The sequence below is a fragment of the Ostrinia furnacalis genome, unplaced genomic scaffold, assembly GCF_004193835.3.
Source record: "Ostrinia furnacalis isolate ACB-3 unplaced genomic scaffold, ASM419383v2 OfSCF7462, whole genome shotgun sequence".
NCBI classification, from domain to species: Eukaryota; Metazoa; Arthropoda; class Insecta; order Lepidoptera; family Crambidae; genus Ostrinia; species Ostrinia furnacalis.
The window spans coordinates 201,578-223,622 of NW_021137701.1; the positions used below are offsets into that span (position 1 = coordinate 201,578).

General features: G+C 40.7%; 2 protein-coding genes across 6 annotated transcripts in view; both read right to left on the reverse strand.

Moving 5' to 3' along the window:
• The window catches only part of LOC114364680 (uncharacterized), a 56,913-nt gene that overhangs the window by 3,044 nt on the left and 31,824 nt on the right, over positions 1-22,045 (reverse strand). The gene's annotated exons all lie outside the window — the stretch shown is intronic.
• On the reverse strand, positions 321-20,955 carry LOC114364679 (uncharacterized). Of its 5 annotated transcripts, none has more exons than XM_028320910.1 (8): positions 20,874-20,955; positions 20,509-20,754; positions 17,006-17,257; positions 12,070-12,291; positions 9,784-10,017; positions 3,673-3,709; positions 3,056-3,166; positions 321-1,646 (listed from the first exon to the last, which is right to left on the reverse strand). In XM_028320910.1, the coding sequence occupies exons 1-8, from the start codon at positions 20,885-20,887 to the stop codon at positions 1,224-1,226; spliced, it is 1,539 nt and encodes a 512-aa protein (XP_028176711.1). In that variant the 5' UTR covers positions 20,888-20,955; the 3' UTR covers positions 321-1,223. The 5 variants fall into 5 exon arrangements, with proteins under 5 accessions (XP_028176711.1, XP_028176713.1, XP_028176714.1 ...); XM_028320912.1 differs by lacking the exon at positions 3,673-3,709 and adding an exon at positions 7,646-7,682; XM_028320913.1 differs by lacking the exons at positions 9,784-10,017; positions 12,070-12,291; positions 17,006-17,257 and adding exons at positions 19,368-19,589; positions 19,670-19,906 and having other exon boundaries at positions 20,874-20,954.

The window sequence follows — 22,045 nt, forward strand, 5'->3', positions numbered from 1 at the left end:
GAAAGTTAAATCGAGGGTAAAGTCCGGTCGCCGAGCAGATAGAATTTCGTACAATGACCCGAAGATTATTCTTATCACTCTCGCTTAAATTGTGCTGTCGAAACTGTACGACGGGCGCGCGCAGTGACTGTGCGAGCGCACACAGCTATATTATTACGCGCGAGCGATAAGGATAAGTAGCTTGGGGTCATTGTACGAAATTCTATCTGCTCGGCGACCGAACTTTAGATACTTTAGGAGAAACACATTTGTAGGCAAAGTAAATAGAAAATTATACTCTTTGCTAACTTTTTTTATAAGCGTTAAGGTTTTCATCTGTGCTAATAAAATTATAACGGTACCATCAGTAATTATAGCTTAAGGTCATTTTTGGCTAGCCTGAACTAAAGCCAGGTCCATAGGCAACTGTTTGCATCTCCATTAGATTAATCACGAAGTTTCATCAAAATCCATCTAGCAGTTTTGGAAACATCATCCATCACAAAACTCACAAATAATTTTATAATATTGAAACGTAAAGTCCGGTCGCCGAGCAGATAGAATTACGTACAGTGACCACACTCACTGCGCGGCCGCCCGCCAGTCGCGACATCAATACAAATAATTACACGCGAGCAAAAAGAATGGGTAGCTTGGGGTCATTGCACGAAATTCTATCTGCTCGGCGACCGGACTTTATACTAATCATTCAACTACTAAGTATAAGTTCCCAATAAATATCATTGCTATCGGTGTTTTTTTTTTTTATGAAATCAAATCCAATTATAATTACTTGGATTTTCGTTTACTGATAGCATTATTTTAAAATAAATCAAAAACATAATTATTATTAAAAATATTCACTTTATTGCGCAGAAAATTGTAAAAACCAAACGCTTTATGGCGTTATCACTGGCGTATAATAGCCACCATAATTTCAACCTTATTCACTTACAATAAAGTCGAAAATAAATGAAAAATTTTCAACATGTTAAACCTTAACCACTTACTTGGAGTCTCTCAGGCTCCTCTTTCTTCTTAAGACTATGAAGTTGTCAAAAGGTAAATTAAGTTAAAAATGTAATATTTAGTGTTTTATTTAAAAATAAAGAGTACATCATAATCTATGAAAGTCATATAAAGCCTAAATCTCTTCTAGCGCATGCGACTAGTGACGACAAGAAACAAATTCAGCGGAGTCTGAGAGACTCCGGTAGGTGGTTAATGGTTAAACCTTGTTACATTTATTGACTTTGGCTAACATCGTTTCCCTCCGTAGAAATATACGCATCGTTATTTCCTTTCGGTACCGCTTCTGTTATCGTTATAGAATAACCGTTGCTCGGCGCAACGACAACGTTCTGCGATTGGTACGTCAGCTGTGACGTCATCACTTGCTTCACGAAATCAGCTTGGAGTTGGTTCGACAATTCTTTGGGTAGTTGTCGTAATAACGACACGAGGTATTTCCCAAATTGGTCTAAGCTATCGCTGGTTTTCTTGCTGTATTGCTTCTGGTACGTGAGCTCGCCTTCTGAGCTATCATTGTTTTCAGCTATCAACCGTTTCCGTTTCGAAGTGGACGGTTTCCGTTTCCGGTTAGGTTCTATGACGGTGCCTTCGTAGTCGTCTAGGTATATCGCGTTTAGTTCAATAGGTTCTTCGCTCTGAAAAAAATTTTATTTTATTTTTTATTTTATTTATTAGGACAACCAACAAGACAAACACGCATACATGAAATTACTATAACTAATAGTGCTTAAAACTAAGTGCTGTCTTAATTAAAGGCTTATCTTAATATATATCTTAAAATAGGATTATCTTAAAATCTATATCTCAAATCCGGTCGCCGAGCAGTTAGAATTTCGTCCAATGACCCCAAGCTAGCCATCCTTATCACTCGCGCGTAATTATGGGTAGCTTGGGGTCATCGGACGAAATTCTATCTACTCAGTGACCGGACCAAGATTATAAAGCTGAAGAGTTCGTTTGGTTTAACACGCTAATCTCAGAAAGTACTGGACACCGAACATATTTCAAAAAATATTTTTGTGTTGGATAGCCCATTTATTGAGGAAGGCTTTAGGGCAGGGGTGGCCAACTTGATTAGACATAAGATCTACTGTTTAGGGGGCGTCCATAAATTATGTGAGACTTAGGGGGGGGAGGGGGTCAACAAAAACCTCACTAAATCTCACGTGGGGGAGAGGGGGGGTCTCAGGAAATATCACGTAATTTTTTCCGCAACAAATAGAGAAATAGAGTTTGCCAGAAAACTGGGTTTAAATCTTAAGTAAAAAAATTGGCCAAGTGCGTGTCGTGCCACGCACAGTGTAGGGTTCCGTAGTTGTCCGTCGTTAACAAAATACATTTCAGAAGCAAGCATAATTGCTTTGGATAATTGCATAATTGACTTTAGATGAAGTAAAATTACTCCAAAACTATTAAATTTCGGATTTTTTTAAAATATCACGTGAGATTAGGGGGTGGGGGAGGGGGTCAGGCAAAATCTCACCAAATCTCACCAAGGGGGGCGGGGGAATACATTTCAGAAGCAAGCATAATTGCTTTGGATAATTGCATAATTGACTTTAGATGAAGTAAAATTACTCCAAAACTATTAAATTTCGGATTTTTTTAAAATATCACGTGAGATTAGGGGGTGGGGGAGGGGGTCAGGCAAAATCTCACCAAGGGGGGCGGGGGGGTTGAAAAATAGCCATAATTGTCTCACGTAATTTATGGACGCCCCCTTACTAACGAAACCCTGGGGATCTACCACTTACATACTTCTTGAAATCTTAAATTAAACAGCATGGTTTAGTACACCACAATCGTGTAGTATTTTTTCATTTTGTGCCTTGACACGATCGAATGGACTAAAAGTAGCGATCGACCGGTTGGCCCCCACTGCTATAGGGTATACAGGGTGTCCCAAAAAGTAGTGTCAACTTCAAGCCGAAGCCCACTATAAGGTAGAGCATCACTAGGGTTATCCAAATCACCCTCATATTTTATATGTTCCGCGATTTTTGATAGTTTTCGAGTTAAAACATAATTTCATCGTAATTATTACCTGATGATCATCATCATCATTATTATCATCATCGATTTCCAACGTCTCCACTTTGGTCTCGTCTTCAATTTCGTAGAGCTGACCGTCGCTTGCTATGAGCATTTTCTTGCCCTAGAACAATATGAATAGAATAAATAAATAAATTTAATATCCTTGGACATTTTACACTGCGCCTCTAGTCCCAAACTAAGCAAAGCTTGTACTATGGGTACTAGACAACGGAAACGGATATAAACATACTTAAACACTTTTTTTTTGTAAATACATAGTAGTACCAGGCCTGTTCATCTCCGCGAGTTTACATCGAAAACAAAACACGCACGATTGCCCCCTACGAGAGTACTATTCGACAAGGCCTCACATACGAGCGAACATTGACTCACGCACGCGTATTCTTGTGTATGATGGAAAAAAATAAAGAAAATGGTGTACTAAATACTGTGCAGTATTTAACTGCCTAAATAATAATAAAAACACAGAATGTACTTTTTTAAGTTGCCTCAAGACACTGAGAGGTAAGACACTTGGGGTCATTGGACGAAATTCTACGTGCTCAGCGACCGGACTTTAATAATATAATTAGTGGGTAAAACTAGAAAGAAACGTTCAATACTTACATCGTGCATATCCTTCAGCTTGACCCCCGGGTGCTTCCTGTACAAATGCTTTTTTAAATTAGTTATAGAAGTCAGGTGAGACAGCTGCCGTTTGCAGATGAGACAGACAGATATCTTGGCCACTTTGTCTATGCATTTGAAGTACAGCCATATTGGAGACCGCTTGTTACTTTCGTTTCTGGAAAATGTATTATTGGTCGCTGGGGGGATACTGGAAGGATTCTTGGGAGATATTAGAGGGACACTAGGTACATAGTAGGAGGACACTGAAGGGCCTCTAGGGAGAGACTACTGGGGGTCACTAGAAACAGAGATAACTGAGGGGACACTAGGGGGATACTGAAAGGACATTGGAGGGACACAAGGGAGATACTATAGGGATACTGGAGGGACTAGAGGAATACAGGGACACTAGGGACGTAGTAGGGGAAAATACTGGAGGTACATAATAGGGAGTGTAGAGTCTCCAACCTTCAGAGGAGTGGGTGCAACACGGACATTAGACATGATTTTTGTCTTGTCCATGTTCATTCTGAGGCCCACTTGTTGAGAGGCTCTACTGAGGCCATCGAGCATTGTGCCTAGATCCTCCAAGGTCTCAGCCATGACTACGATATCGTCCGCGAATCGAAGGTGGGTGATGTACTCGCCGTTGATATTTATGCCAAATCCGTTCCAGTCCAGAAGCTTGAAGACATCTTCCAGGGCGTTGGTAAACAGTTTTGGAGATATGACGTCTCCCTGTCTTACCCCTCGCTGCAACTGGATAGGTTTCGAATCCCGATCCTGGAGGCGGACCGACATTGTGGCGTTTTGGGACGTAAATAAATTTAATATCCTTGGACATTTTACACTGTGCCTCTAGTCCAAAACTAAGCAAAGCTTGTACTATGGGTACTAGACAACGGATATAAACATACTTAAATACTTTTTTTTTGTAACAACCAGACTCGTCATAGAAATTTAAATTCATCATTTCAATTTCTGCCCGGCCGGGAATCGAACGGGACATCCCGGCATAATAGTCCGTTCTGAACCACTACTCCAAACGGCCGACTTTATTGACACAGTATGCATATAAGAAGAACAACACAACAAGAATGAAAAAAATACTGAGCCACTGACGGCCGCAGAACTGACGGCCGATGGGGCAGCAAGGTTCTGGAGTGGAGGCCGCGTATTGGAAAACGCAGCGTGGGACGTCCACCCACAAGGTGGGCCGACGACATCATAAAGGTAGCAGGAAAGCGCTGGACGCAGGCCGCTACCAACCGGGCAACATGGAAAGCATTGGGGGAGGCCTATGTTCAGCAGTGGACGTCCTGTGGCTGAGATGATGATGACTGAGCCACTGCGCCAATAGGCAGCTTAGCATTTTGGCCTATTCTATTCCACTTTGATCACCTGGCTTTGGTTTCCCAGGTGATAAAAGTGGACTTCAAGCGACAGTTTGGTGTCTTTTAAACACCCATGTATAACATGACCTGGGTGATCAAAGTGGACTATAAATAAATTACACCTCTGAATAGTCAAGAACCACTGCAAGGGTAAAGTCCGGTCGCCGAGCACGTAGAATTTCGTCCAATGACCCCAACCTACCCATCCTATCCTATCCCGGCCGCGGTGAGTGTGTGAGCACGACAGCAATATAATTACGCGCGAGCGATAAGGATGGGTAACTATTCTACGTGCTTCAAGATTTTTAAGTTTTTGTGCATTTTTAGAAAATTGCCACCTGCGATTACTTTTTCTCATGCCATTTCTACAAATGAGGATACTTTGCAATCTAGTTTTTTTCCTTATCACAAGGGATAGTTGGGCTATCAAAAGAAAAGATTAAAGTTCAACAAACTAGTTTAAAAGTATGAAAATTTTAAGAAATTGCAGAGAAGAAGGAAAAATTAATTCATTGTCTCGCACTTTTGATCAGCCATCGTGTAAAAAAAATGTATGAAGACCATCGTGCCCATTACCTTAAAAACTTCCTTGGTTAATTGAGATTCTGAAAAGGTATCACAAGCTTATGTATTCAGTATAATTTTTATCTTATGGCTACTTGAATAGCAACTAGTATGAAAACTGCAAAAATGAGTTTTTCTCGTAATAGTTAAACTAGGACTGCATAGTGGTATTAAATGCAAATGGATAATTTTTAGCGCAGGAATTTTAATAAAGCAACATTTTATCATCATTATCATCATCATTTCAGCCATAGGACGTCCACTGCTGAACATAGGCCTGTACCCCAATGATTTTCATAATGACCGCTTGGTAGCGGCCTGCATCCAGCACCTTTCTGCTTACCTTTATGAGGTCGTCGGTCCACTTTGTAGGTGGACGTCCTACGATGCGCTTTCCGGTACGTAGCCTCCGTTGAACCCTGTTGCTCCATTGGCCGTCCGTTCTGCGTTTTTGTGATAACTTAATTTTTGTTTTACACCTTATAAATGTGCCTATAGACAGATACACGTGATGATACACGGCTCGGAAACGTGGATTTTTTGCACAGCGTGCTATGGAAGGGGCTATGCTCGGTTTTCTTTACGAAACCGTATCAGAAATTAGGAGACCTGTAAACGAACTAAAGTCGCTGACATACCCCGACGGATCAGCAAGCTGAAGTGGCAAAGGGCAAGGCACAGTAGTTCGCAGAACTGAGGCAGCAGGGTTCAAGTGGAGGCTACGTACCGGAGAGCGCGTCGTAGGACGTCCACCTACAAAGTGGACCGACGACCTCATAAAGATAAGCAGGAAGGTGCTGTATGCAGGCCGCTACCAAGCGGTCATTATGAAAATCATTAGGGTACAGGCCTATGTTCAGCAGTGGACGTCCTATGGCTGAAATGATGATGATAAAATGTTGCTTTATTTAAATTCCTACGCTCAAAATTATCCATTCGTATTTAATGCCACTATGCAGTCCTAGTTTAACTATTACGAGAAAAACTCATTTTTGCATTTTTCATACTAGTTGCTATTCAAGTAGCCATAAGATAAAAATAATACTGAATACATAGGATTGTGATACCTTTTTAGAATCTCAATTAACCAAGGAAGTTTTTAAGGTAATGGGCACGANAGGGACATAGTAGGGGGAACACTGCAGGGATACTAGAGGGACGCTAGGGACATAGTAGGGTAAGGGGACACTGGAGGAACATCTTGACCATCTTACACTGCGCCATCTAGTCCTAAACTAAGCAAAGCTTGTACTATGGGTCAGAAAACTGACTTAAAAAGGTTTTTTATACATAGAAAACGCCCAGACCAAATATTCAAAGATTTATATACTTTTTTTTTTTATTCGTACATTATACATAGACAACGCCCAATTTCATACAGATATTTTCATGCACACAAATGTTTGTACTATGCGGGAATCGAGCCCGCGACCTCTTGCATAGTATTAAAGTACGGCAACCACTAAGCTAACAGACCGTCAAAGTAGCTTTAAAATATTGGAACATTTCAATTTACAAACATTTATATTCTCTAGAAAATTCTGTTCAAAATCGCAAAAATTTGTTCACTCGTGAATGTATTAGCTGTGGTATTAGTTTCGAATTTACATCTAGTCTGGTCGCCGAGCACGTAGAATTTCGTCCAATGACCCCAAGCTGTCGCGACTGTGCGACGGGCGGCCGCAGTGAGTGTGTAATTACGCGCGAGCGATAAGGATGGGTAGCTTGGGGTCATTGGACAAAATTCTACGTGCTGACAGACCGGACTTTAGCTTTGGCCTTTATAAAGATTGGGAACAATGGCCCATAACATGATACTTTCAGCATCGACGATATCGCGACTGTAACGATGAAACATCGCGACTTCACGACTGCATCCGTTCGGACGCGATATGGAAATCGCGCGTTTTCGCGACTGTCGAGGCCTATCGATGGTTACTGGGTTATCCATTGTTTTTGGGACACCCTGTATAATTAGTGGATAAAACTAGAAAGAAACGTTCAATACTTACATCGTGCATATCCTTCAGCTTGACCCCCGGGTGCTTCCTGTACAAATGCTTTTTTAAATTAGTAATAGAAGTCAGGTGAGACAGCTGCCGTTTACAGATGAGACAGACAGATATCTTGGCCACTTTGTCTATGCATTTGAAGTACAGCCATATTGGAGACCGCTTGTTACTTTCGTTTCTGGAAAATGTATTATTGGTCGCTGGGGGGATAATGGAAGGAAACTAGAGGGTGCTGGAGGGATACTAGGGACATACTGGAGGGATATTAGGGAGAGATAACTGGGGGACACTAGGGATATACTAGGGGAAAACTGAAGGGACTCCAGGGAGAAACAACTGGGGAGAAACTGGAAGGAGTCGAATCGACCTTTTGTATCGCTTCTCGTTGGCCGTACTTTAGTAGGGACACTGGAGAGTCTCTAGGTATAGACAACTGGGGTGACGCTGAAGGGACATTAGGGAAACTACTGGGAGGACACTGGAGGGACACTAGGGAGAAACTACTGGAGGGGACACTGGAGGAACACTGCAGGGATACTAGAAGGTTGCTAGGGACATAGTAGGGGGGACACTAGGGACATCTTGAACATCTTACACTGCGCCATCTAGTCCTAAACTAAGCAAAGCTTGTACTATAGGTCAGAAAACTGACTTTAAAACTTTTTTATACATAGAAAACGCCCAGACCAAAGACAAATTTAAACAGATATACTTTTTTAAATACGTACATTATAATTACATAGACAACGCCCAATTTCAAACAGTTATTTTCATGCACACAAATGTTTGTACTATGCGGGAATCGAGCCCGCGACCTCTTGCATAGTTATCCAGTACGCAAACCACTGAACCAGTAGGCCTAGGATACGCGCCGCGATAAGCTTTTATCGTGATTTGTCAATTTTACGCGATAAGCCCATATATTTGTCGTCTAAAATCACCGATAAGATGTTATCACAACCGGTATCTTAGCCCTAGGCTAGTTGGAGACCGTCATAGCTTTATATTATTGGAACATTTCCATTTACAAAGCTAACATTCTCTAGAAAATTATGTTCTGAATCGCAAAAAATGTTGTTCATTTATGAATGTTTCCATAATAGTTTCGAATTTCCATCTAGTCTGGTCGCCGAGCACGTAGAATTTCGTCCAATGACCCCAAGCTGTCGCGACTGTGCGACGGGCGGCTGCAGTGAGTGTACGAGCGCGACAGCAATATAATTACGCGCGAGCGATAAGGGTGGGTAGCTTGGGGTCATTGGACGAAATTCTACGTGCTCGGCGACCGGACTTTAGCTTTGGATTTTACAAAAATTGGGAATTAAGGCCCACAACATGCTTCTTTCAGCATCGGCGATATCGCGACTGTAACGATGAAACATCGCAATTTCACGACTGCATCCGTTCGGACGGGATATGGAAATCGCGCGTTTTAGCGACTGTCGCTGCGTCAAGCTGTTTCGCGTTTTTAAGTGTGCGGGGAATGTTGTGACTACATTCAGCTAAGTGTAGGCGCACAATAGGCGACACGCGACTTCGATAGTTCAGCGACCAGACGCCTATGCCTATGACCCCAAGTGTGCTAAGCTTGGAACAAAATCAATATCACTACATAGTATAAAACAAAGTCTCTTTCCGCTGTCTCTATGTCATTGTATGCTTAGATCTTTAAAACTACGCAACAGATTTTGATGTGGTTTTTAATAGACAAAGTGATTCAAGAGGAAGGTTTATAAATGTATACTTAGCACCCGTGCGAAGCCGGGGCGGGTCGCTAGTACTATATTGTCAACCGCAGCCTGTCGTCGCGTTTAAGTCGCCGAACTGTCGCTGTCGCATGTCGCTTAGTGTGAAAAATGTCGCAAATGGGCCACCAACCACAGCCACCGGTGGCCAGCGACGGCGACTAAACACACTTTTTAATATATTTGTATAGACGCGCTGCACACGTGTGTCCGGTGGCGGCCACTCGCTATAGTAGTGTCCGCGACTCGCCACTAACAAAAACTGTGTTAATTAAGTCGCCGTCGCTGGCCACCGGTGGCTGTGGTCGGTGGCCCATTTGTGCCGAGCCTTAAAGCGGCTTGCCGATGCCAAAAGTAGCATGTGTACTGTGGCTATAATAACACAAGACTCACTCGGCATTATTCTCGGAGTCATCGTTGTCATTCTTTCGACCATCGCTGATATTGTGTTTCCTATGCACATTTTGCACGTGCTTCATCAAGTTCGATACACTAGAGTAAGACATTGATTTCCCACACAGCGTGCATGTGGCTATTTTACTTGCATGGTCTTTAATAGTGAAATATTTCCATGCAATGCTTTTGCGCTTTTCAGTGCGTATTTTTTTACGAGTTTCCGTTTCCGAGCTGTAGAAAGGCATTATTTTTAAAGTCTGGTCGCCGAGCACGTAGAATTCCGTCCAATGACCCCAAGCTACCTATCCTTGTCGCCCGCGCGTAATTATATTGCTGTCGCGACTGTGCGACGGGCGGCAACAGTGAGTGTGCGAGCGCAACAGAAATATAATTACGCGCGAGCGATAAGGATGGGTAGCTTGGGGTCATTGGACGAAATTTTGCATGTTCGGCGACCGGACTATACAGGGTAGAAATGATAAGTGATCTCATTCGATTATTTCTAAACTATACAAGATATCGAAAAACTGGTTACTAATCCTGAAAGTGCTTCACAAGCTCTATACAACGGTACCAATATTAGGTTACAGAATTAACTGGATCTATCCGAAAATTTAATGTTTTCAGCCTCCATACTAAATGTATGCCAGTCAAACAATAATAGAAGTATTAATTTTTTTTATTAAATAATAAACACTTTAAATGAACTCGTAAATTGCATTCTTATTTAAAACTATTCGTTGAAAACATTGGTTTTAGGCTTTACTTGCTATAATATTAACAAGACATGAGTGCTATGACTGTGGCTGTACTAAATGTATGGAAGCTATAAACATTGAATTTTCGGATAGATCCAGTTTATTCTGTAACCTATTATTGGTACCGTTTGAAAGATCTTGTGAAGCACTTTCAGAATCAGTAATCAGTTTTTCGATATCTTGTATAGTTTAGAAATAATCGAGTGAGATCACTTAACGTTTCCACCCTGTATGAAGGATCACATCAACTTTAACATCTGAAGAAATTGTATTGTCTGATAGGATGTCGACTGTTCAGTCAGCGTCAAATAGTCCGTGACACCCAGAGTGGCCAAAAATTTGACAACACAACCTTATTTCAATGAGGGTTTACGCGAATGAAAAATCCGCCAGATGGCAATACGTAGACGCGAGGTCCAAATGCTGCATGATTGGTTATTTTTGACATGAGATTGACAGATATATGTCAAAATCCACCAATCACGCAGCAGTCAGACCCCACATCCACGTCCCGCCATCTAGCGGATCTTTCATTCGCGAAAACCCTCATTGTAACAAAGACGTGTTTGTTGGTTACTTTGGGTGTCACTAACTATTTGAAGCCGATTGTACTACTTTGTGTAACCAAAGCACCGGTAAAGCTTACAGTCAGCGTGACAGTGGCGCGACGTGAATGCAACGTCACGTAGGCTGGTTTAAGTGTCACGCGGACCTTCCGGTGCGGAACCGCTCCGCACGGCCAATCTGTTTGAAATTCTAGGAAGCGTTTTAGAGTAATGCTGTCCAGAGAAACCGCTCGCTCCCTAGCAGTTCATACAGATCGGCTGTGCGGAGCGATCCGCAGTGACGGTCCGCGTGACACTATAACCAGCCGTATAGTTTGAAGAAGCCACAAAGAAGCTCTCTCTATCTGATCGTTTCTTAATTTTATTTCAGGATTTAATTATACAGGGTGGCGATGGTTGACTCATGACCTATGAAACTAATCGCAACTTAACCCGCGCGAGTTTTAGATTATTATAGGTCCTAAGAGACGTAACATCGCACTCAAGTCGCCTCACAGTCACTCACCCGTATTCACAAACGATGCTTGCTTAAGTTAAGCAGAAAATCGTTCACAGCGTTGAATAGAGCTCTGTGATTGGTTCAAATGTCACCCTGTACTTCCACGCGCACTGTGAGACTTTATACAGAGTAAATACAAATGAGTAGGTCATCTTCATAGAAACGCACCGAGCGCGGTTTGTATGTGAGCGCGCGCCAATACGTGTATGCGGCGCGCACGCACACACTGACAAAATTTATTTTACTTTTATTTTATTTATATTTCGGGGCAACTCACCGCTAATCAACGCTAAATTTTGTCAGTGTGTGCGTTCGCGCCGCATACGTATTGGCGCGCTCACATACAAACCGCGCTCGGGCGTTTCTATGAAGATGACCTACTCATTTGTATTTACTCTGCCTTATAGTAATGTTTGTAAATATAGGTGACTGACACTTTGTAACTAAAGAACCAACTCACTTCTTGCCTTGAGCCTCAGAACTAAGTTTCCTCTTTTTCCCGTGGTGCTTATTGTCGATATGTTTCATAAGATTCGAGACACTACTGAAATAGGAAACTGATTTGTCACACTGCTTACACTTCGCTATGCATCTGTCAGAGTCTTGAACTGTGAAGTATTTCCATGCGATACTTGTCTTGCGTCTCCTTCCGTCTTTTACGTTTTCTGTTACCGTTCCTGAGCTGTTGGATTATTTTTTTTATCTTACAAGAACAATATTTAGTTTACTAAACTTATTAATGCAATGTTAAACAGTTTAATATGGCACAACATCGCGCTGGAGTTACAAAGATGCTGAGTAAAATCTGGTCGCCGAGCAGATAGAATTTCGTACAATGACCCCGAGCTACCCAGTTACCCACCCTTTTCGCTCGCGCGTAATTATATTGCTATCGCGACTATGCGGCGGGCGGCCGCAGTGAGTGTGCGAGTGCGACAGCAAATAGCGATAAGGATGGGTAGCTTGGGGTCATTGTACGAAATTCTATCTGCTCGGCGACCGGATTTTAAGACTAAAATCAAGTACAGTTCTAGCCTAAACTGAGCTTTGCATTTGTGCGAGACACACATGGATAGTGGAGGTGTGACAGTTTATATTACCGCTTTTTAGGTATCGGTCTGGGGCGCAAGACCGCCGCGCTTCAGTCACACTTCACCTCTTGCCCTAGTAGCAGCGTGACGTGTTTAACTCTTTGTATTTAGTTTTTGTGTTAATTTTTTCCATACAAACATTTTTGCGATTTTTGTAAGTTTTTTCTCTCACTCTACTTTTGGTAATCACACACACAAATGCAAAGTCGCCGTTGCCGTTGTTGTCGGCTGTTTGGTGTAGTGGTTCAGAACGGACTACTATGCCGAGAGGTCCCGGGTTCGATTCCCGGCCGGGAAAAAATTGGTCTGGGTGTTTTCTATGTATAATAATATGTATATATTTACAAAAAAAAGTATTTAAGTATGTTTATATCCATTGTCTAGTACCGATAATACAAGCTTTGCTTAGTTTGGGGCTAGCGGCGCAGTGTAAAATGTCCAAGGATATTTATTATTATTATTATGACTCACTTCTCGGATTCCATATCGTCATTTGTACCATCTTGCTTCTCTTTCTGGACGCCATGCGCTCTTATCGTATGGTTCATCAGGTTAGCCGTCGTAGTAAAGTACGAGAAAGAATTGTGACACACGTTGCACTTTGCAATTTTTTTGACAGGGTTTTCGATAGTGAAGTGCTCCCATACAGCACCTTTTTTCCTTCTGTCCTTTGAGTGTGTAACGTTTTCTGTTTCATTTTCGGAACTGCTATCATCTTCCTTCTCTTTCTGGACGCCATGGAAACGTCTGAAGTGATTCATCAAGTTAGCCGTCGTACTAAAGTACGAAAAAGAATTGTGACACACGTTGCACTTTGCAATTTTTTTGACAGGGTTTTCGATAGTAAAGTGCTCCCATACAGCACCTATTTTGCTTCTGTCCTTTGAGTGCGTAACGTTTTCTGTTTCATTTTCCGAACTGCTGCTATCATCATCCTTTTCTTTCTGGACGCCATGAATGCGTCTCAAGTGATTCATCAAGTTAGCCGTAGTACTAAAGTACGAGAAAGACTTGTGACACACGTTGCACTTCGCAATTTTTTTAACAGGGTCTGTGATAGTGAAGTGCTCCCATACAACACCTTTTTTCCTTCTGTCCTTTGGGTCGGTAACGTTTTCTGTTTCATTTTCTGAACTGCTATCATCTTCCTTCCCTTTCTGGACGCCATGCGCTACTATCGTATGGTTCATCAAGTTAGCAGTCGTAGTAAAGTACGAGAAAGAATTGTGACACACGTTGCACTTTGCAATTTTTTTGACAGGGTTTTCGATGGTGAAATGTTCCCATACTAAATTTTTCCTGCGTCTAGTTTTCTTTCTGTCATTTAAGTGTGTTACGTTTTCTGTTTCATTTTCGGAACTGCTGCTATCATCTTCCTTCCCTTTCTGGACGCCATGAAAACGTCTGAAGTGATTCATCAAGTTAGCCGTCGTACTATAGTACGAAAAAGAATTGTGACACACGTTGCATTTCGCAATTTTTTTGACAGGGTCTGTGATAGTGAAGTGCTCCCATACAGCACCTATTTTGCTTCTGTCCTTTGAGTGTGTAACGTTTTCTGTTTCATTTTCTGAACTGCTATCATCTTCCTTCCCTTTCTGGACGCCATGAATGCGTCTCAAGTGATTCATCAAGTTAGCCGTCGTACTAAAGTACGAAAAAGACTTGTGACACACGTTGCACTTTGCAATTTTTTTGACAGGGTCTATGATAGTGAAGTGCTCCCATACAGCACCTTTTTTCCTTCTGTCATTTGTTGGCGTAACGTTTTCTGTTTCATTTTCTGAACTGCTATCATCTTCCTTCCCTTTCTGGACGCCATGCGCTACTATCGTATGGTTCATCAAGTTAGCAGTCGTAGTAAAGTACGAGAAAGAATTGTGACACACGTTGCACTTTGCAATTTTTTTGACAGGGTTTTCGATGGTGAAATGTTCCCATACTAAATTTTTCCTGCGTCTAGTTTTCTTTCTGTCATTTAAGTGTGTTACGTTTTCTGTTTCATTTTCGGAACTGCTGCTATCATCTTCCTTCCCTTTCTGGACGCCATGAAAACGTCTGAAGTGATTCATCAAGTTAGCCGTCGTACTATAGTACGAAAAAGAATTGTGACACACGTTGCATTTCGCAATTTTTTTGACAGGGTCTGTGATAGTGAAGTGCTCCCATACAGCACCTATTTTGCTTCTGTCCTTTGGGTGTGTAACGTTTTGCGTTTCAGTTCCCGAACTGTTGGAAGAGATTTTTCTTTTATCTTACAAGTCTTGTCTTAAGACTCTGTTACACAGCTGGCGTGACAGCAGCGCAATGTCAACGCGATGTTATGCTTCAATCACAACAACGCGTGCAGAACGCCATCGCCGGCGCGATCATTGGCTTATGATCGCACCGGCCAATAGGGATCTACACGCGTTGGTGTGGTTGAAGATTTAGTTGTCGCATTTAAATTTTATTTATTTATTTATTTATTATTCATTATTGAGCAATTACATATTTGATCCAAATAGCGTCCTAAATCCTTTTTAGGTTTGTCTAGACACTATTGTTCTCTGTACAAATAAAAACAAACGTTTTATTATAAATCATCTATTTTCTGCAAATAGGCTTTTAAAAAGCGCTTTTAAGAAGCTTTGTCTGTTGTCTCTATAATCATGTGACATAGGCCCGGTTTCTACCAAATCGAAGTTTGAATAACCAATCAGATTTCATTATTTCCTCCGCTCAACCACTCAACTCAGCTTTGGTTCGGAAAACTGGACCTCGATTGCGCAAAAATTTTCAGCTGCAACGCGACTGGACGACGAACGAAAATCAGCTATTTGACAAATCCTGAAGATTAAACGGAAACGGAGCGCAACTGGAGATAAGTGCGAATGAATTGGAGACATTACAAATTAGTGCAATTGGGGCCCTAATTCAAACACAACTCCGCTTTGGTAGAAATCGGGCCTTAGCTACAGTCTGGTCTGTGAGCACGTAGAATTTGGTCCAATGACCCCAAGCTACCCATCCTTATCGCTCGCGCGTAATTATATTGCTGTCGCGACTGTGCGACGGGCGCCCGCAGAGAGTGCGCGAGCGCAACAGCAACATAATTACGCGCGAGCGATAAGGATGGGTAGCTTGGGGTCATTGGACAAAATTCTACGTGCACACAGACCGGTCTTTAGACCACTGTCAAATCACGCGCCTACATCGCGCTGTGGTCACGTCAGAGGCTAAAACCACTCACTTCTCACATTCCGTCTCATCATCATTATGAGTGTCTTTCTTTTTCTGGCCGCCATGTTTGTTTCTAAAATGTCTCACCAGGTTAGTTCTGGTGGTCAAGTACGACAAAGACTTGGCACACAGATTGCACTTCGCTATGCATTTGTCTGAGTCTTGAATTGTGAAGTGTCTCCATGCGACACTTGAGTTGCGCCTCCTTCTGTCATTTGGTATTACGTTTTCTGTGTCCGTTACCCAGCTGTTGGATTATTGTTCTGTTATCTTAAAAGTCTAAGGCACAAGATTTAATTTACTAAACTTATAATAAGCAAGTTTATAACTATGTATAAATTGAATATGGCACAACGCTGAAGTTACATCAAATGCCGTGTAAAGCCCAGTCTGCGAGCACTTAGAATTTTGTCCAATAACCCCAAGCTACCCATCCTTGTCGCTTGCTGTCGCGACTGTGTGACGGGCGCTCGCAGTTAGTGTGCGAGCGCGACAGCAACATAATTACGCGCGAGCGATAAGGATGGGTAGCTTGGGGTCATTGGACAAAATTCTACGTGCTCGCAGACCAGACTATAGACTAAAACTAAGTACCTACAGGTCGCGAAGCCTAAGCTCAACTTTGCATTTGTATGTGCACATGGATAGTGTAGATGTGACAGTTTATTTTATATTATAGATCGTTTCATCCACGAAGACGCGCCCCACCAATTTTTGGTCGAGGGAAGCGCGGGGTGCGGTGAGTTTGATGATCCGAGCAATCCGAGCGTCATTATTGTAGTGTGCGTGTGCACTTATTATGGATAATTTAACGTGTTTATTTATTTATTCGGTTACCGATAACACTCAAACATTGGCGGAAGAATGGTGGGGCGCGTCTTCGTGGATGATACGATCTATACAGCTTTTTGGCAATCGATCTGAGGTGCAAGTCCACCGAGCACACTTCAACTCTTCTACAGGTACGACTACGAGTTTAATTCTTAATAATTAGTTTTTGTGTTAAATATTTCTATACAAACATTGGGTCACTCAAATGTAAAGCTCAGCTTACGCCTCGCGAACTGTATGTAAGTGACTCACTTCTCACAATCCGTTTCATCATCATCAACAACACGCGTGACTCTCTCTTTCTGGACGCAATGCTTGTTGCTCCAATGTTTCTTGAGGTTGCTCGTCGTACTTAAGTAAGATAACGTGTGGTCACACACCTTGCATGTAGCTATTTTTTTGACATTGTCTTTTACAGTGAAGTGCTCCCACACGGCGCTACTTTTGGACCTTTCGTAAGGTTTTTTGTATATCTCTGACCCTTTTTTGGTATCTGTTTCAGATCTGTAGGATGATTGATTTCTATTGCTGGCGTGTCGATCACAACCTTGGTGTCAGATATGATTTTATATTTAATCTCTGGTTTTCAACACGTTTGAAGATGTCTTGACAATTCAATGATATTGAATAAATGGTATTGACATATGGTACAATTGCACATGCTCATTACTAGCACGAGAGCATACTACTATTAAGCAATGAGGGTTTTCGCGATTGAAAAATCCGCCAGATAGCAATACGTAGACGCGAGGTCCAAATACTGCATGATTGGTTATTTTTGACATGACATTGACAGATATGTCAAAATCCACCAATCATGCAGCATTTGGACCTCCCGTCTACCTATTGCCATCTGGCGGATTTTTCAATCGCGAAAACCCTCATTGCTACTCAATAGCTGTATCAAAACATTGCTAAAGTCCGGTCGCCGAGTAGATAGAATTTCGTACAATGACACTGTGCGACGGGTGGCCGCAGTAAGTGCGAGCGCGACAGCAACATAATTACGCGCGAGCGATAAGGATGGGTAACTTGGGGTCATTGTACGAAATTCTATCTGCTCGGCGACCGGACTTAAATATTGAGTATGCTCATTTCAAGTTGTTCGAGCACGCTTGTTTTAAGCATGCTAATAAGCATGACATTTAATAAGCATAACTGTAACTGTTCCATAAGACGTATTGACGAAGATGTCCCAAAAGAACCAAAAAAATAAAGTTAAATTCTTTATTAATTTGAAGGCCTTTTTCAGAGCGTTTGCACCTTCCGTCCAATGACAGTAACTTTCCCCCGGGACAAACTTGACCTTCGCTGGTTAGTAGCGGCGGTCAAGCTATAGATCCTGGCTACACAAGAGTTGCAGTGGTGGAAACGAGAGGTGGGAATAGTCCTACAGCCTTAGCACCACATGGTGACAAGTTTTGAGATACGGTATGTCAAAACTTGTCACCATGTGGTACATCAACAATCATTTAAGTTAATATTTAGTGGTATGTCACATACCCCACTAAATATTAACTTAAATTATTTGTTTTTTCTGTTATGTGGTGGCGAGTTCGAAAATCGCACAACATTGGTCTGGTCTGGGCGTTTTCTATGGTTAAGTAGAAGTATTACGTAATAAAAATGTCTAAAATTATTTTTAATCATTGTCCGGAACCTTAATTACTTTGGAGCTAACGTCCGGTCGCCGAGCAGATAGAATTTCGTATAATGACCCCAAATTCTATCTTCTCGGCAACCTGACTTTAGATGACTAGATTAAAGTTATGATAAAATCTATTTGTTAGTATGTATTCATTAATTTGCAATTTGTTTTACAGTGAAATTTTAAGACATGCATGTAAATAACTAAAGAATTGTTACGACGATTGCTATTGAAGCAGTATTATATTATTCCCTTTTTGTGTCCCAATCACCAAAATGTTATTTAAAATAAAAACAAAGATTATTAGCAATTTGTATTGCACAAATTACTAATAGTCCCGTTAGCCCCTCGTGTTAAGCTAAATAAGCTTGTGTTACGAGTGGGCTCACCACAATAGTCGAGCGGTGGGATTCGAACCCGCGTTCCTCGGATCTCGAGTCGGCCACTCCAACCCCTTCACCGTTCGGCTATCGTAGCTATAAAAACAATTAATCAATTTTCAACAAAACAAAGATATAAAAGGTAGAAACTTAAATCTACATTAGATTAAATTTTTAGTCGGCCGTTTAGTGTAGTGGTTTGTAACGGACTATTACGTCGAGAGGTTGCGGGTTCGATTCCCGCACAGTACAAATTGTGTGCATGAAAATATTTGTTTGTATTGGTCTGGGTGTTTTCTATCTAATAAGTATGTATTTACAAAAATAAATTTAAAAACATTGTCTAGTAAGTACCTATAGTTTATGCTTTTGCTTAGTTTAAGACTAGAGGCGCCGTGTAAAATGTCCAAGGATATTTATTTATTATTTACATAATAGAAAAATTACGGTAATTATTAATTTTAAACTTAATAGCTGTTATCACTCTGGTAATAAAATCTGTCCAATTATTTTACCTGTAATAACTTTTTTATGGTAATTTGTGTAATTTAAAGCAATAACTTTTATTTTATTTTAACGGACTCACTTGATGCCTTCTGTCTCAGAGTCATCTCCAACGACAAACTCTTCGTCACGCTCGCTTGCAACACCGTGTTTCCTTCTCACATGCTTCATCAGATTCGAGACGGAGCTCAGGTAGGAGCACACACACTCGCACAGCTTGCAAGTGGCTATACGACGGACTGGATCTTTGATCGTAAAGTAGTCCCAAGCAGCGCTTGTCCTGTGACCACCGGTTATATTTACGCTGTTGGATGAGAATGGATTTGTATCAGGATTTATTTTAACGGTTGAATTTTAATTTTTTACGAACAATTTTTTATTTACCTCAAGTCATTGTCGTCATCTTCGTTATTTGTGACGTTAAAGAACTCGGTGTTCTCTATATCCGCGTAATGCCGTCTCTTAAGATGTTTGGCCAGGTTCGACGATGTGGTCCGATACGAGAACTGTTCTTTACATAAAATGCACACCGCTAGCCGTTGTTCCTCGTCAATTATTTCAAAGTACTCCCACGCCCCGTTCCGGAGTATCTTTCTTTTATCGATTGGGACATCTTCCTCACTAAAAACATAAGTTTTCTTACTATATTTGGACTTAGAATTGTCAAGGCATCTTAATCAGTAATGCTTTATGTCTGACACCAAGAGTGATACAGCCAGCCTGCATACACAATTGTAACGATGAAAGTTTTCAAAGAGACATAAGTGTACCTAAAAGCCCTTGCAGAATACAGAATTTGTAACGATAGTTAGGTTCGCTTAAAATTTTTCTGAGCAATAATTTGGCCGATAACTAATTGGTGTAATATGCATAATATTGACTATTGATCAACTGCCCAATTATTAGCCGACAAATATTCTGTAATCTGTGGGGTGTTTAAGTTCTAAAATATAATTTATTTAGAAATGTAAAAAAATTAAATGAACGTCAAGGAATTAACTGAATTAGGTACTTTTAATACAAACTTTTTAGACCTGTATGGTTAGGACATCTAAATTCATGAAATCAAAATTGGCAAATGCTAGTACCTAGGTATTGTAAATTACTGTGCAAATTAACTACCTACTGTTACACAGAAACTTTTTCAATTAATTTTATGTAGAACAAAAAAATCCCGCCAAATTCATTTTAGAGGTTATGATTACAAAAAAAAAAAAACTTACCCGGCGTCCTCTAGATATGTCTCCAGCTCCTCAATGGTCTCCCCTTCATCATCAGAGATCTTTGAAAGCATATCTTCATCATCACCGTGCTTCCTTGCGAGATGTTTCTTCAAATTGGTGATGCTAGTCCGATAGGACAACAGCTTGAAACAAATATTGCATGTAGCAGTTCGGTCCCTGTCATTTGCGATCTCAAAATGCTTCCAAACACCACTCTTTTTGATGTTTTCATGACTTTCATCATCACTACAAAATAAAAATTCTAATAGTTAACACTTTACTTGAACGATGTAAACAATAACAATTACAGTGAAATCACAGATATTAAGGAACTAGTACAAATAACGGAGGAATTTATTACGTACCGATCGTCGTCCATTTTGGCTGGGCTGTGGCACTGTGACGTAATGTTGCCAGGATTAGTTTTTAATTTGTACTCGGTTTCATTTTAAAACATACAAAAAATCAATTTTGCATTTTGCTACTCTTCGCTTTCTAATCAAAACAGCTGTTTTTCTAATAAGTTACTTACTCAAAAAATATTTTAGTACCTACAGTAAATTCATTAAATAAAAATGTGCATGCGAAATGTGGCTCGATTGATACGGAGAACTTCTCAAATTTCGGATTTATCAACCCCTAAAAATTGAGCAGTTTTGTAATAATTGATTCTTTGAATTAAAATTTTATTTCAGTTTTATTTAACTAAAATTATTTATTCATTGTAATTTTTTAAATGCCATAATGTATCTACCAAGTGTGCCAAGTCTCCAGCACGTGTTTTGTCCTACACAATAAACAAGAACAAGACTGTCACCATTTTTTGTAGACGATTTTGTTGAATGTTGAGATGTTTTTATTGATTGTGTAGAGCAAAACACGCGCTCGAGACCCGTATTAGGCTGCGTTTCCACTAGAGATGTGCGAGGATGTATAGCGAGGGATGTATTTGTAAAAAACCAATAAAATCGCCTAAGTGCTTATGTTGTAAATAATAATAATGTCTAAATTAATGGACAGATTTTAAATATTTAATCTATTCAAAATAAAATAGTACCTAATTAGATTAATAATATAATAAAATTGTACGAGTAGAAATTAACAACAGAACAGCTAACTCCAAAAACACAAAAAAGTTACTAAATGTGTACGATTTCGGAAAATACTACACGACCACACACTTGGAGCCGCGCTTTGTCTGTCACGCAGTTTCGATACGTTCCGTTTTACGCAGCGTTAACATAGTTATTTGTTTATGATAGGGACTTTATGGACGGCACAAGACAAAAACTTTTAATTATGATTTATGAACTAGCTTTTGCCCGCGGCTTCACCCACGTGAAAATCAGTTTGTCAATATTGTCATAAATTATAGCCTTTATGTAAATAGAAGTTATAAACGATAATACTGCAACTGTAAAGTTTCATCAAAATCTGTTCAGTACAAGCGTGGTTTTAATATTAAGCTAAAAAATAGTATTTCAAAACAATAAACATAGTTTGATGGATATGGATGGGTTGTTTGTTGGTGAAATTA